Raw genomic sequence first — 16,548 nt, 5'->3', positions numbered from 1 at the left:
ACTTTAACTTTAACTTTAACTTTAACTTTAACTTTAACTTTAACTTTAACTTTAACTTTAACTTTAACTTTAACTTTAACTCTTTAACTCTAACTCTTTAACTTTAACTCTTTAACTTTAACTCTTTAACTTTAACTTTAACTCTAACTCTTTAACTCTAACTCTAACTTTAACTTTATCTTTAACTTTAACTTTAACTTTAACTTTAACTTTAACTTTAACTTTAACTTTAACTTTAACTTTAACTTTAACTTTAACTTTAACTTTAACTTTAACTTTAACTTTAACTTTAACTTTAACTTTAACTTTAACTTTAACTTTAACTTTAACTTTAACTTTAACTTTAACTTTTCAAGGGTCTAAAAGAGGAAAAGGCACATGAAACAAGCAGGGTTTTTACTTTTTATTTAAACAAAAAACTCAATACATGTGATTGTTGCTACTCAAAAGTAGCAACAATCACATGTATTGAACACAAGATGCAAAACATTTCAGTACAGATCATGATGGCTGGAAACCTGCAAAGACAGAAACAACAAAGTATTGTCACATTTCTTTACTCACCAGGCAGACAATCAGATGAACCTCTTCAAGATCCTGCTGGACTCACAATCATCTGAAAAACTAATAAAAGTTTCACTCATTCTGACCAAAGTCTGAGTTCTTCTTCACTTACATTTCATGGAAACAAGGCTCCACACCTGTTGGACATCTGGCTCAATTGGTAATCAGCAAAGAAAATCTGCAGAAATAAAGCTGGAGGAGACAAACTTTCACTGATTAAACATTTTACTTGTATTGAGGAGGACAATGAACCAGGGCAGCTTCAGGTCAAAGTTCACCTCCAGGCTCTGCAGACAAAAAACAATGTTACTGATGAGTTTCACATTTAGCCACAAATAAACAGTTTCCTACACTTTCATTTCTTGAAAAACTCACCAATAAGCAGGCCATGCCTGTAACCATGGAAACAAGGCTCTACATCTGGCTCAGTTGGTATTCAGCATAGACAATGAACCAGGGCAGCTTCAGGTCAAAGTTCACCTCCAGGCTCTGCGGACAGAAACGATGTTACTGAGGAGTTTCATTTTAACGAGACTACACACTGTGGAAGCCACCACAAGGGGGCGATAGAGGTCTGGTGCTACTAAAGGCATTTAACTGCCTGAAACACCTTGGCTTCTCTTCACTGTGTTGGATTTTAGCATGTTAAAAATAAAAAGTTTAAATTCGCAATACCTCTACTACATTTACAGACTCACCTGTCAGCAGCTGTTCATTCCTCCAGGAACAGAACCACAAACACTACAATCTAAATCAGCTGCTGTCAGCTCGTCCGACATGGTGGACCTCACAGAACCGAACCAGGAGGCTGTGGGTCCACGGAGATCTGCAGAGACACAATAGATTCTAACATGGATCAGTTACACACTGAGGCACTTTAAATTGTTTTTATGCATTAAGATGCTGCAGCTTCTGTTTCAGTACTCGGCACTGGAAAAAAATATTAGTTTCTCTGAAAATAAAGACAATTTTTAAATGTTTTGTCATTTCTAAAACTAATGCACAAATAAACCAACCTGTGTTTGACCATGAATCAGGAATCGGTCACAATCAGTTTCACCTGCTGTCTGCGGCGGACTGGAAGCTGCGGGGACAAACGTCACGCAAAACATCAAACAATGTCTGGATTCTCACTGACGCTACAACTTTGCACCAAATACAAACCCAACAAAGAAGCTGCTCTGAAAACAGCCTTTACTATCGCTGCTCCAAACGCCAGATGAAGTTTTAAGGAGCCGCTCGGGTGCAGATGAAACCCACCCGTGGACTCACAGATGGACACGACGCTGAAAAACTCTGGAGGGGAAAAACAGAGAGAAGTTACTTCACATTCTAGACACTCAAACAATCGTTCGTTAGGTATGAGAGCAAGGCTGACTTTACCTGGAGCACAACCTGGAGACCCACCGAACCGAACCTGATCCAGAGCTCAACTAAACGCCTCCGGCTCATCCCGTTCCTTTTTATCCGGTTCCCCACAGGTGACTCCAATCAGCGCTGATCACCTCCTCCGGATGATTCGTTCACTTTCGGTCTCTTCTTGTCATTTTTACTATGATGATTGTGCTGCACTTTTCTGCTTTTGGGTCCATTCGCATCATTTTCTGGGGACTTTGGTCATTTTAACCTTTTTTGGTGCAAAGACAACGGAAATATAAAAAACCTTTTGCCTAAATGTGTCACTTTTACATAAATATAAATACATACAGCTTATTAATAAAGCGCTTCTCACAAACATAATAATTGACCTTAAATTATATAAATAAAACTAAATTTAGACAATAAAATCATCAACTGTCCCCAGCAGGTTGCGGAATGTCGCCGTCTAGTGGACAGAAGCTGCACCTGCAGCGTCTTCAAATAACATTTCAAAACAACCAAATCTTCTAAAACTGAAACTTTCTGCAGTTCGTGAGCTACTGGAGATGATTTCATACATTATCACAAATACAAGATTATAAACATCATTTTATTCCTTTTTAAAAAAAGACAAAAAGTCTCTAAAACTATAACAGTGTTACTTTAGTGAACGTTTGATCATGTAGAGCAAAGGATGAATCTGCAACTGAAATATCTGAAAAGCTCAACACCTTCTGCTGGACTGAACATCCATACAGAGTGTGGATGATCTGTATCGATCCTGATCAATATATAGATTCACTGGTTCAGAACTGGATGCTGAAGGTGATTGAAATGAAGTTTTTACAGGATGTCAATCAGGTGAAGCTACAACTGAACTGGAGGATTTCTGGTGGAACAGATTTACACACAAACAATGTTTAAAGTTTTTAATCTTCAATCCTAAATGTTTCGAAAACACTTCAATCACATAATTGAAACGCAAATGTCAGTCACTATCTAGACACTAGATTATTCTGTTCCAGACACGGTAAAACAGAGCAAGTTGTACGTCTTCACTGCGACGGTTTTATAGCGATCTAACGAGTCAGGAAGGCCGAGGTTTCTGCTGACCGATAAACCCTGATGGACCTGGTCGTCGCTGCTTTTCTTCAGAGAGGCCTTCTGGAGGAAAGAAACAACAGAAAAACATTCTTTAGGCTACAATAAAACAATAAAGGTATATAACTCAAGAACATTATATAGGTCAAATTAAGAAGCTACATGAAACAACAAATATTTGAGAATAATATATATAATTTACCCAACATTTCTACACCTGAAGCTTTTTTAAATAGAGATAAAACAATGTGAACAATGAGGTTCAGATCAGGAAACATTAATAGTTTGATTTCTAAACGTCTACAGAGAAAACCTTCAACGATTCATGATGTGGATTTTCTGTTTGGCTTCGTTATTATTGACTAAACTAAATCAAATGCCATTAAATGTCATTTAAAAACCCGTGGATACAAACAGATCAGGGTCAAAACACGCTCCGGTTTTTATTGTTTACCATCAGAAACAATTTAAACTCTGTCTCACGTTTCAAACGGAAGAAAACGACGTTGATGGGACCGGTTCAGATCCTCGCTGGGCAGACTGGAGGAGCTTCTTCCTCCTGGACCCTCCTCTTCCTCGCCCAGTAAAGCAGCACTGAGCTGCAGTGATACAAAGAAATGTTTCCATCAAATCAATATTCAAGCAGCAAAACCTTTGATCGGTGCTGAGTTCAAAGTCTTTGCTGCTCACCTGATAGGCTGAAGGTTTTTTTCTTTGTAAACCATCTGATCGTTCTGCTTCATCCCACAGTAGCACAGCCTGCTGTCCTCTGCAGAGACGGTTTGAATCACCAGCTGGTTTCCAGACATGAACAACTTTGATTTAAAGTGTGGAAAGCTGCAGACAGACAATGTTAAAAGAGTCCATCCGATTTCTATTCTGGAAATATTCAGAATATTCAGGATCAATTGGTTCGTAGCCGGTGAGGCACTGACTTAATCCTAATCAGATTTACTAATATAAAGTCCTGCATGTTATTGTTTACGTAGTGAAATTTCGCGCATGCGCAGATTGCTGGAGAGAAGAAAGACTATTCTTTTACATGCCGCGGTAGAATAATTCCGTTAACTCAATAAAACTAACAAATCTAGTTATTATTCGTTGAGTGCTAGGATCCAAAAACCAAACTACAAATCAGAACCATTTCTCTCGCTCTCTGAAGCTACAGGCAGACTCGTTGCCACAGCAACTGACGAAAATGCCACTTTACGTTTCAGTTCAACGACATATTTCCCACTCAAAGAACAAAACATTCGGTCTGATGCAGTGCTTTGGTTTTAGGCTTCATGTTTTTCTGGCCTTTATTCATAAATAATCGCTGTGGCAGATTAAAGCTGCTGCTGGTTGCTAAAGTAACAGCAGTTTGCTGGTTATGTTTCTTTTCTGCAATCTTTACGCACATTTCTATAAAAACTACAAAAACATGTAATTGTCGTCTTACCTTATAAATAAATCCGCTCATTCTGAACAAATATATCCCTTCATCCTAAACCAAGTCTGTCCTGGACACGAGTTGAGAAAAGGAGGCAGGAAAAGGCCGTTTCTAGCAGGACGTTCACAAAGCCTGTGTTTTCTTTCCGTTTGGACCTTTCAGCTCCTTTACTTATTATTTCCTGGTTCGACTGAAAATACGCGTTAGATAAATATTTAAGTGTAGTCATTCATGTTGACTTCGGAAGAGAGGAGGAAACTATGTCTCTGCATTTGACTTATTTACAGTATCTTACTCTGCAGTGAAGGAGTCACTACACTAATGTCTGGGATCGCGAGCGCCCCCTGTCATGAGGCAAGAGAACTGCCTGAATGTGCCCGTTTTAGAAAACATTTTGATGTTTTTACTCTTATTTTAAGACGTTGCAGCTGCTGACCACTAGATGGAGACATTCAGCAGGAAGGCAGTGACTTTAAAGAAGCTCCTATAATTTGCTGAAAAGTTTCTTGTAAATTATTTTGTCTTATTTAAGAGCACTAAGAAACTCTAGAAACTAAACTCGGTGAGATTTTATTTTTGCTGATTTCAAACTGAACACTGGATAGAAAATAAATATTTTCCTTTTAGTTCCAATGATCATAAAAGTTCCCAACATGTGAGGACAAATAAAAAGTCAAAAGTTTCCAAGTGAAGAAGAAAAAGTGTTTCTGCAGATGAAGTGAAATGTGGAGTAAATCGCTCCAGATCTCCTCCGTTGTTGTTCTGAACATGTTGAGCAGTAAATGTTGATTCATCAGCTCAGCTCGGACCTGTGGCTTCTGGATCTTCTTAATAAATAAATGCTTTCCTCGTAAATTTGTCATTAAAAAATCACCACATTTTTACACTTTGCAAAATTTTGTGAAAAACATGCCGAGGGAAGAAATGAGGCGGGGAAAAGTGTTTATGGTTTGATCAGAGGACTGCTGGCTGCTTGGAGAGCTTCACTTCTTCACTTCTCTTCGTCTTCACACTTCACACCAAACACTTTACAGATTCTCTTCGGCGACTCTCGTTCAGCTCGGCCGTAAATCCACCGGCAGACTGAAGCTTTGTTTCTTCATCTTTACGCAGGAATACTTTCTCTGGGCCTCGACCTCAGAGGGAACAGTTAAAGCCCGACGAGCCGAGCAGAGTCACGTTTCTACAAACGGGAGAGTTTCCGGAGTCTTCGGCAGTGATGAAGGTTAGTTAGACTGATTAAAGCAGAGCTCTGCAGCCTGCAGCTCGTTACGACTGAAGATCACAAACTCAAGTTTAACAAAGAAACTAAAACAGATTTCAACCATTTCTGTTTTTTTAGGGAAAATTAGTTTTTCATTTTCACTAAAATTAAAAACTTTTCATTTTAAAATCTCTCTTAAGAGATTTTTTTACCTGGTGAAGCTAAAAGTGACGCTTCAGGAGTTTTGGGTAAAAAATGTTTACAAACAGGATTTTATAAATATTAAATTTAAAATGCAAATATTAAGCAAAAGGCATTTTTGAGGTTATATTTTAGTTATCAATCAATCACCAAACTATTTGATGCTTTTTCTGTAATAGGAGTAAATTAAAAGATGCAAACAAATTAATTTCTTTTTAAAACAATAAAAACTTTGTTGCCTAAAATGCAATAAGAGCATTTCTTTATTAAATGCTTGATAAATTGTAGCAAAGAATTAATATTTCTAAAAACTCGTTAGACTTCTTACAGTGCAGGACTAATAATAATATATAATATAATAAAACCTTAAAGTAAAAATAAAATATTTTCTCTTTAACAGTTAAAACAGATTAAATGAAGTAAATATTTATTAATGTGGTTTTGTGGCTTTGGACCCAATTTATTAAACTGGAAAATAAAAATAAAATAAAATGTCTCTAGATTGTACAGGTTGCAGACAACTGGACTAAACAAAACCACCATGATGAGGACAAACGGACCGAACAGAACCGACAGGAGGGATGAAGGACCAGGACCAGGACCAGGACCAGAACCAGGACCAGAACCAGGAAGGATGGAGAAACAGTGGCAGATTATCCTCAGTTCATCCTGAAACTCTGAACTGTGGAGAAAAAAAGAACTAATTAATTCATCTGAAACAGAACCAGTTCAGTTCAGAACCGTTCATGTTCAAAGTTCTTTTTTTTACTATCAAGTTCTCTTAAACTGAGCAGAAAAAAAGAAGAAATAAAGAATCGTCACAAACTAACTGTGAGGAAAGAAAAAGAAAATGTTACAAATGAGATGAATTTCAAATCTTAAATTAAGTTATTAATATATTGGTATAAAAATTGGGATTTAGTGATGTTGCAACGTTTAAACATTAAAATAATTTCACTTTAAAAACTGAGGTGATTTTTAGGAAGCAGCATATGTGAATTAAATTGTTAATATCATAATTTAACTCTTCATCCCAGTGAGAGCAAATTTGATCAACTTAAAAGTGGAATAGATTTCTTGAACAAAATCCAGTTTTGAAAATATTTCTAAAAACATTAATTAAGTTGCAATTGAAAAAATGTGTTTTGTCTCAAAAATTCAGAAACAAAAGAAACAGGTATTGATCTTTATTTTTGAGTTTCATTTACAGAAACTCATTACAGGAAAAACTTAATACATAATTATGAAATTAATATCAAATCTTTTGTGGGAGTGGAACAGAAAGTTATTTGGTTCTCTTATTTATTTGTAGTTCACGTTTTTGGATGTAGAAGTTACGTCACAGGGCGTACTATCACATTTTTACAGACTCCAATAAAAGACTTTGACTTTGACTGGGCAGTCCTGGTCCTGGAGGGCCGCTGTTCTGCAACTCTTAGTCTCCCTGATCCAACACACCTGAATCCAATAACTGAATCACCTCCCAAGTGCAGCCAGGTTCTCCAGAGTCCTGCTAATGACCTCATTATTGGACTCAGGTGTGTTGAAGTAGAGATACATCTAAAAGTTGCAGGAGACCGCTCTTCACTGACGTCATCATTGTGCAACTATTCAAGATATGAGACATGCGCAGTTCTGTGATTGACTGGAATAAAGTAAGTGGTGTCTTTCCACCTGGTTCAACTGAATAATGAATAAAGTGACTTTCTCCGACTTTTCCTGCCCTTAAGACGTTAAAGCGAACAAGAGGAAACTGCGACATTAATAATAAAAGTGCACGACATTTCACAACTCATAACCAGAACTTATAATCAAAGCTGAGAAGTCCGAGTGGTAGCATGTTGTCTTTACGAAGCAAGACAAAGCACAAAATTACACTTTTATTAAAGCGCAACTAATAACCTATATGGGTCCCAGATGTTTGGTCAGAATGTGACACAAATAAATATGAAAGCCAATAACTTACCGAGCAAAGCAGATCAGTTTAAAGTGAAATACAGAACCGGTGTTGATCTTCTTCTGGGTGTTACTGGCGGCTGGCAAACCAACTTCAAGTGTATTTACCGCCACCTACAGGACAATCATAGAAGCTCTCACCTGTACGGTTAGAAGAGAAGCTGGAAACGGAAGGTGAGGATTAACATTAAAGTTTTTATTACTTCTTGTACATTTCTTTAATAGTCTCGTTCAAGATACGTTTGCCCAACGTTAGAATACATGCAATGCACATTATGCAGGAAAAATAATACAATCTGACATTATTTGAATGCAAGGGTGTAACTTTGTGTTGCAAGTTGGTGAGGTAGAGATGTGTGTGTGGAAGAGGTGGCGCTGATGCACCAATAGTTACTGGAAGGCCTTTTCTTTTATTACCCTCCACATGCTTCCATTAGTGCCAGAGCTAAAGACTTGGTGGCCAAGCTGCTGCAGCACAACCCCAGGCACATGTTGCCCTCTGAAGGAGTCGTGTTCCACCCTTGGGCTCTAAAATGCTCGACCAAGAAGCCCATGACTCTGAGCGCTAAAGAATCCAGTCAGTGATGCAGTTGATTTTTCACAATCTGCTTCTTCTGCCTTGACTCTAAAGATTTTTATAATGAGGATGGGTTTTTTTTTTGTCTGCAGATACTTTTTTCCCCCCTATCCAATGTACATTTAGCAGCAGAAACAAGAAAAAAATTAACCACCATGAAGGCTTAAAATATATTAAAGCTAATTAAGTTACAGCAAAATCATTCATTCCATAGTGAGAGAATGTTTGGAGTGAATCCCACACAAGCTCGTAATGATTGCTTATATATGACTAAGCTGTGTATTTCTGTAGTTAGCTTTGTGAGAAGAAAGAGGAGCTTGATTTATTTTCACCTGTCAGAAACCAGAAGGAACCAGCACCTCCCGACCCCACTAGGGACAAGAGTGTAAGAAAATTGATGGATGGATAAACTAGAACAGGGGTCTCAAACTCCAGGCCTCGAGGGCCGCAGTCCTGCAACTTTTAGATGTGCCTCTGCTGCAGCACACCTGAATAGAATAATTAAGGCTCTGGAGAACTGATCTACACAAGGTGGAGATAATTAAGCCATTTCATTCTAGTGTTTTGTACCTGTGGCACATCTAAAAACTGCAGGACTGCGGCCCTCGAGGCCTGGAGTTTGAGACCCCTGAACTAGAAGGACTTTAGTGTGTAATTACAAGCTTTGACCGCCAGAGGGCGGAAGAAAGACAGTTTCCTACGACAACCACCTTAGAAAGAAAGTCAGTGAAACATCTTGTTCAACATTATTCATTGTTGATCTTTGTCCTAATATCCAGTTCTATCAATTCGGGGACAAAAACTGAGTTTATTTTATAAGCAAATCATAAAGAGCGAGGGTTTTTACTCATATGTCATGAATATTTAATATTATGTAAAGGTTTTTATTTTTATTTTAAATAAGCTCTTGGAACAATAAAATCCGTGGAAGCTAAAAGCATCATATTTATAATACTAGCAATATGCAAACAAACATTAGAATAATACCAGATTAACAAGCCAAAGGTGTGCACAAATTACAGAAATGATTTAACACAGTTTGTTTTTTCTAAATTCTGCTCCACATCTTTCAGGAAGAGATTTTTTAAAATCAAATTTAAATTTCTGAATTAAAAACTAAAAAAGGGCTATGATAAATAGTTTTACTTCGCAAAGAAAACTAACCAAATCTCACATTTGCACATAGTCACCACCGCTTTCGTCACGAGGTGAGACAGAAACGTTATCACGTCAGACGGCATTTCAACTGGAGAAAAGCCAGTTTATGCTCCGATGATGAGGTGAATTTATTAATGTAAACAATGAGCTGCTGAAAGGTTCAGAGTTGGAAATAAAAGATACAGAATAGATCAAAACAAGCTAAAAATTTAAAAAGATCACCTGGAATAAAACTCCTAATAAATACAAATAAAAATGTTTTTTAGAGCTGATTCAAAAATACTTAAGATTTGGGGCAGATCTACAGTTGCAAGTTAATTTATAACACTAAAAATAACCAGGATTATTAGTCAAATCACACAGTAAACTAGAGATACAGAAAACCCAATGCTGCATTGCAAATTTAATAGTTTAGTGGGTATCTATCAATATGAACACAACTTCTGCGAGCAGGAGAAACATTTTACTCTCTTATACAGAACATTGCAACAACAGGAACTTGAAAAATGTTTCATACTCTTGTACTTTTAGAAATTTATCAAGAATCATTAGTTCTGAGTAATGTTTGGAGTCATGGACAGAGGTGGGGACTCGAGTCACATGACTTGGACTCGAGTCAGACTCGAGTCGTTAAAATCACGACTTGAGACTTGACTTGAAAAAATGCTCAAAGACTCGGACTTGACTTTGACTTTCATGCCATTGACTTGGGACTTGACTCGACTTGAAGCTGTTTACTTGAAAAGACTTGATATTTTTTACTCAAAGTCTTAAAATTTAAAACACATTATTTATAAAGTGACGTCATTAATTAATTTCACTCATTCCGTATCAATATGCACAGACCGTCACTATGTTTTTCCTCTCTCCTTATGTATGGATGTGTACGTAGCTGCAGCACAACCAATCAAATTAACAGGATGGCGAAGCTACAGAGCTCAGGGAACGAAATACGAAATAACCGCTCGAATATGCTTCCGCAAGTAATTTCTTTTGGCTACGTAGGTTATGAACTTTCGACTAAAAAACGAACTGCAACTTGTAAAACATGCAAGAAGAGAATATCGGATGGAGATGCCATGACGTCCAACTTTGTCCGGCATTTGAAGCTTCAGAAAGATCGGTAGGTGGCACTTTTCTTTTGCTGTAAGATAGTTGACTTTAGCTAACTTCGTGTTAAATTGGTGATGATTTACCATAAATCCGGTCCTTCAATGTGCACCGTGTTAGCTCAGGAAGCCGGTGGATAGTGAGCGGGGCTCCGGAACATAAAGCAGATTCTGGACCTGAACACAGGGAACAGAGTCTCTCTGTCCCATCATGATGACGAGCCGGGTCTAGTACCATCTAAGGATGGTTGGTGTATTTGAAGACATCTACGTTGGGAAATTATATTGACAATATATTGTTTACTGCAGTTAGTGCATTAAGTCAACAGTTTTTTTCTTAATGCACTGACCGGCGTGACTGTCACATGTCGTACAGAACCCATTTCCAAGTAGTATAGCTTTGCTGGGAAAAAAAAAGAAAAAAGGAAAATGCTGCAGATCCTGCAAAGTTGGAGCAACACGTGACTCCTGGTGATAAAGATGAACATGCACACTCTTTCTTCACTGTTTAATGTGGCGACCAGAGTTTTGGCAGTGCCTGCTTGCAGTGCTCCAGTGGAGTGCGTCTTCAGCTATGGTGGCATCATTTTACGTCCTCATCGTGCACAAATGACAGACAGACTTTTGGTCAGTTTGGTCTTTTGCAAATGCAATGCAGAATAGTTAACTGAAATACAGTATCCTCAATTGCAGATTTCTGTTAATTGTTCAGTTGATATATTTGTTTTGTTTCTTATGTCACTCAAAACATGGACACTTAAAAATACATGTTCACTCAGTGACCAGGTCAGAGAAAAGAGGAAAAAACTGCTGTTATGGTTCTTTGTATTGTGCTGTGGAAATGTCAGCATTTTTGTCTTTTTTTTTTATTGAATATCAAGTTTAACAGAACTGCGCAATAAAGTGGTCCAATTTAAAAATGTTTTTTTATACTTTGTGTTCAGCTACACATGTTCTATCATTTGAGATAAATACATATTTTAAAAAGAACAAATGGTCTATTATTTGAATTTTATGTATAATTGCAAATTATTAAAAAAATAAAAACGACTCGAAATGACTTGAAATTAAAGGTTACTGACTTTAGACTTGACTCGACTTTACCTGTCTTTACTTGAGACTTGACTCGACTTTACCTGTCTTTACTTGAGACTTGACTCGACTTTACCTGTCTTTACTTGAGACTTGACTCGGACTTGAGGACAGAGACTTGAGACTTACTTGAGACTTGCAACACAGTGACTTGGTCACACCTCTGGTCATGGACATTAAAATGTTTCTTGTTTTACTGAGATTTAATCTCAAGAAACAAAAAGAGAAAAATATTGATGTTAAAACTCCATTTCCCATGATGCATCTGACAATAGAGGGAAAAGTATTCAAGCTGCCGGTCCTGCAACATGGAGCCGGCCCATGTAATCAGCAACTGTGACTGCTTAGAGTCCATCTGCTGTTAGCACTGATGTTATCATGTTTGTCTGGAATGAGATCTTATATCAGATGTTTATTATTTAGAAACATATTCATAAATTTATTGTCTCAAGCTGCTTCTTGCTGCTGTAAAGTATTTCAGTAGCAGCTTTCCTTCAGTCACTGTCAGATGACCTCATGTTGTTCATCAACTGTTTGTAGTTTAACTACATTTGTTAGTGATTTTATTTCTCTGTTTTTGTTTAAATAAAAAGCTCATTAATTCATGACAATCATCTAAAAGCTCCACTAACCAGAAGCTGATTGTTTCATTTCTGTTTAATGTAACCAGAATTTGAGGAATGGAGCTGAAGGTCCGACTGCAGACAGCCGACACACTTCATGTTGTTTCTGTAAAACCACCTGGTCCCTGTAAAGGTGATCCAATCTTTGGAGGGAAAGAAAACTAAATAAAATGTCCGCTGTTAAACTTTCACACAGTGATTATCATTTTTAGATATTATTTTGACTCCTAATCTTTCTACTTCAGTAACGATGACTCTTCCCCTGTTTGCTTCTGAAGTAAAGGTTAAGTAAATGGTCAAACTGGTTTAACTGGTGGAGGTGGATGAAGGTTGGTCTTCTTAAGAACAGCCTGATGCCTGCACAGCTGACAGGCATCAGCTGTCAGGTTCAATCTGTACAATCTGAACTATTCTCCCTGCACTGAACCATATTCCAGTCACGTACAGTGAATATGTAGTCTGCATTAAATGTTGAGGCAATGATTTTCTCCCATAAATAATATTAGATTACCAATTGTTTGATGGGACCCAATAGTAGAGAACTGACTAGTTTAGGTCTTATTTTCCAGCTAAATGTCTCTGTGCTGACCATCAACTCCTGTGTCGTCTGTGTGACAAATGAACCTCGACCCAAACTGAGGAACGAGGAAACATTCCTGCACAGCAGAGACAGAAACTCATAAACATTTTCCAGTAAACGCCTACAGTAATAAAAACCTGTTTGGACCTGGGACCCTGAGATTTAATATCTACAAACTGATCAGATTAGAAAAGGAAGAAAATATTATTAGTGATTTATTGCTCTTTTATTGTGTTTTTGAGAAGAAAATTGGTGCAACATTTGGTTGTTTTATAAAGTTCTTTGTAGATAAAAATCTGATTAAAACTGAAAATCTCCATTAGTTTAACAAAATATTGATGAAAAAACTAAATATATTTAGAACATAAATAACCTTTGAACTAAAATGTGAACTTGTTTTTAAACATTTATTTCCTGGTAGCGATGATCAGACAGGATTCTTGTCATTTCAGCAGGTGAAGACACCTGTGCTGTGAGAGGAGGCGGAGCCTCAGGTGGGTCCGGTTCAAGTTCTGGAGAATCAGGTTTTGTTCTCCAGTGGCTCCGACTCGGTTTGTGTGAACAGAAGGAGAAGCAAAGATTTGATCAGGTGAGTTTTAACTCCACATTCTTCTGGTTTCCAGTCCAAACTGGGTTTTCTGTCTTTGAGCTGCTGGACAGAACCAGAACTGGTTCTGGTTCTGATTCTGTTTATGATGCAGAGCTGCAGCACCTGGTTTCAGTCAGGAACTCTGATTTTCTCTGAGTTTTCATCTGTAACCAAGACAACAAGCTGAGTTTGCTCCCACTTTCATAGTGGAGTCAAACTGGTACCAGTAGGTTCTGAGTGTTTGTGGACCGGCTGAGATTTATGGGTTTCAATATGAAGTCAATAATTTATTGATCAGAGAGGATTTCTCTGGGCTTTTATCAGTAGAAAACCCAGATTGAATCAGTCTGTGGTGACAGAGGACAGCTGATCACATTTCAATCAATTATTGATCAATAATAAGTGATTATGCTGAAATAACAACACAGCGCCCCCTAGAGTATTTAAAAACATCTGCCCCACCCACTGCTGTTATTTAAATCTATGTAACTGAGTTAAAACATTAAACCATCAAAACCGATAAAAATAACTATTGGACCCAATTGACACACCCAGCAGAAAGTCGGCCATTTTGGATTAAATATGTCGGGTTTAAAAAAAAAAACAAAAACATTTTGACTTTACAAACAAGAAAAATTATTATAAATGTCAGATTTTTCCTGAAGAGCTCAGAGGTTTAAGCAGAAGAAAACTGTCCTCCAGTCTGTCGCTCATTTTCTCTCATTTGGATTTTTAAATGTTTGATTACTAGGAAATCACAAATCTGCTAAATTATTGGTTGAATCAGACTAATTTCTAATAATCTATACAACTGTTTACACTTAAAAGTAAACCTGTTTATGTATTTTATGTTTCCATCACTTAATACATTCAATGACGGTAATTATTTTGTTGTTGTTTATAAACTGTTTAAGTTTTAAACAGTTTTTTTTTAATTATGATGAATTAAAGAAATCTACTTCTCCCCACAACTGTGACTATTTAGAGGTTTGTTTTAACTCTATTTTTGGTTTAGTGTTAAATATTTGGGTTTGTTCATGTAATATAAATTAACCTAGAGTTTTTTCAGAAACACTTTTCCTCTATAGGTTGGTGGCAGGAGTTTGACCTTTGACCCTTGTTGTTCGGTTGTTTCTCTTCTCTGTAAAACTGTAGCAAACCTGAAGGTGCAAAGAAACAAAATGGCGCCATCTAGTGTTATTATAACATGATGAACGAACTGAGACGGTAGTTTTTTACGTCTTTAAACAGTGTTTCTAGTAGTGAGAAGGGGCGGAGCTTGAGGCGACTCAGGAATGATAAGATCAGGAGAAACACATCATTCAGATGAAGTCTGCTGTAATCAGCTCTGAAGATGAACTAATTATCAGAATCTCAATCTGTCCCAACATCCAGGGGAACCAAAGAATCTCAGAGTACATGATGGTGTTTGGATGAATATTGATCTTATTGAGTCATATTACAATCAGCTGTCCTCTCTATACAGCAGGTATAAATGTTCATATATTAATCCTCTCATTATTGTCAGACTTCAGAGACAGTTTGTTTTCTGTTTTCTTGAAGGTCTTATTGTTCCACTGAAGAGTGGAGGAATATTTCAGGTTTCAGCAGGTTTCAGCATCTCAGATTAATCCCCAATCCATCTGATTCTTCAGACCGAGAAACTTCAACATTTTGATAACTTTTAATCCTCCAATGTTTATAAGCATACCAACTGTATGAAGCCAAAGAATATAAATTTCTTGAATATTGTCAAAATTCAGTATGTGTGAAATGTCAAAAATGACCGTTGACCCAAAATGGTTGACATATTGTTTTCAGGACCTGCCTCCAATAGTTTATTTCCTGTCTTGAAGGTTTTGTGTACCAAGTTTCAAATATCTACATTATGCCGTTTTAATTGGGTTACCTTTAGGGTTGTAGAGTTTTTGGCCCCTTGTCAATTCCACTCAGTTCTCCAGTTTGGTCCCAGATAGCAGCTTCAGTAAAACCAGTCAGGACTTGGTTTGTTTCAGCGGGATGAAACTCTGTCAGTCCAGATTCGCCCCCCTCATTCCTCTGTGTCTTTATATCTGCTGCTTCTCATCATCACTCAAAGGAAGACAGGAGAGACGGTGAGGACAACTGGTCACCTGAAAACTTAACACCTGTGCAGGAGTCCAGATGCATTTCTGGAGGAGGTTTAATCAGCTGATGCTAGTGGTAGCAGCAACACAATACTATCCAACGGCAACAAACAGGATTTAAAGGTGGTTAAGTTTTTATTTCAGTCTGAAGGAAATCTGACCCTAGGATGACTCGCAGTCGGTTTTGATCCTTAACGGGAAAAATAGAAAAAATTAGTAAGTTGGTGTTTATTTCAGATTCTCTGTAAGGATCAAGTCAGTTTTCATAAAGACAAATTTTAGTTTTAAAAATTAAAGAAATGTTTTTTTGGGTGGCATGTGTTGATTATTATGTGATTTAAATGAGTATTTTCCATCTCTAATCCAGTATTTTTTAGATCCCATTCAGTCTTCCAAAAATACCAAAATAAATTATTTATGAAATAAAGTGAAACATAATGAATCCTTCATGTTTTTCAGATAAAAGATGGCGGAGAAGCAGGACGTCCAGCAGGAAGTGGATTTTGGTAAGTAATCAGAAGCAGAAATGAAGAAACTGACCAATCACAGCGTGTGTTGCTGCCATGTGATGAACCTCAGCCTCAGTGTGTATTTATTGTCTTCATGCTTCCTGTTCAGTGAAGCTCTGGTGGAAACATTGTGAGTTTCTGTGAAACCTGAAGGTAAAAACTGAACTCTGATGGAAACAGAATTAAAAGGAACCGAAGTGAAGAACAGGAATATTTACTATATCCAGTAATTCATTTATCCAGTAATCACATCATTTATTACTCATTTATTATCTCAGATGGAAATACTTGCTCTCTTTTACCCAAACATTTTGGTGACAGAGATCCTAAAGCTTAGAGATGGAGATTAAAAACTTGTTGAAAGTAAA

General features: G+C 37.2%; 1 protein-coding gene and 1 long non-coding RNA gene across 10 annotated transcripts in view; one reads left to right on the top strand and one right to left on the bottom strand.

Moving 5' to 3' along the window:
* Positions 1 to 271: 271 nt before the first annotated feature.
* On the bottom strand, positions 272 to 4,767 carry LOC122827466. 4 transcript variants are annotated; one of them, XR_006370073.1, is made up of 10 exons: positions 4,466 to 4,767; positions 3,715 to 3,861; positions 3,508 to 3,623; positions 1,948 to 3,084; positions 1,729 to 1,860; positions 1,581 to 1,648; positions 1,263 to 1,390; positions 940 to 1,053; positions 677 to 851; positions 272 to 518 (listed from the first exon to the last, which is right to left on the bottom strand). It is a non-coding gene; the product is annotated as an uncharacterized LOC122827466 (long non-coding RNA). The 4 variants fall into 4 exon arrangements; XR_006370071.1 differs by having other exon boundaries at positions 273 to 518; positions 1,948 to 3,087; XR_006370072.1 differs by having other exon boundaries at positions 273 to 518; positions 1,948 to 3,087; positions 3,715 to 3,818.
* A 260-nt stretch (positions 4,768 to 5,027) lies between these two features.
* The window catches only part of LOC122827465 (protein NLRC3-like), a 28,741-nt gene continuing 17,220 nt past the window's right edge, over positions 5,028 to 16,548 (top strand). For 2 of the 6 annotated variants that reach the window (XM_044110471.1, XM_044110470.1), the window contains exons 1-3: positions 5,032 to 5,681; positions 13,409 to 13,545; positions 16,131 to 16,177. In XM_044110471.1, coding sequence (XP_043966406.1) covers positions 16,138 to 16,177 — 40 coding nt within the window. In that variant the 5' untranslated portion in view covers positions 5,032 to 5,681; positions 13,409 to 13,545; positions 16,131 to 16,137. Of the gene's footprint in view, positions 5,682 to 13,408; positions 13,546 to 15,643; positions 15,795 to 16,130; positions 16,178 to 16,548 lie in introns of all 6 variants that reach the window. The other 4 variants (XM_044110468.1, XM_044110467.1, XM_044110472.1 and 1 more) reach the window with 4 other exon arrangements.

Source organism: Gambusia affinis, linkage group LG24, assembly GCF_019740435.1.
Source record: "Gambusia affinis linkage group LG24, SWU_Gaff_1.0, whole genome shotgun sequence".
NCBI classification, from domain to species: Eukaryota; Metazoa; Chordata; class Actinopteri; order Cyprinodontiformes; family Poeciliidae; genus Gambusia; species Gambusia affinis.
Note: the sequence above shows the minus strand (reverse complement) of the source record. Positions and strands in the feature narration are given on the sequence as shown.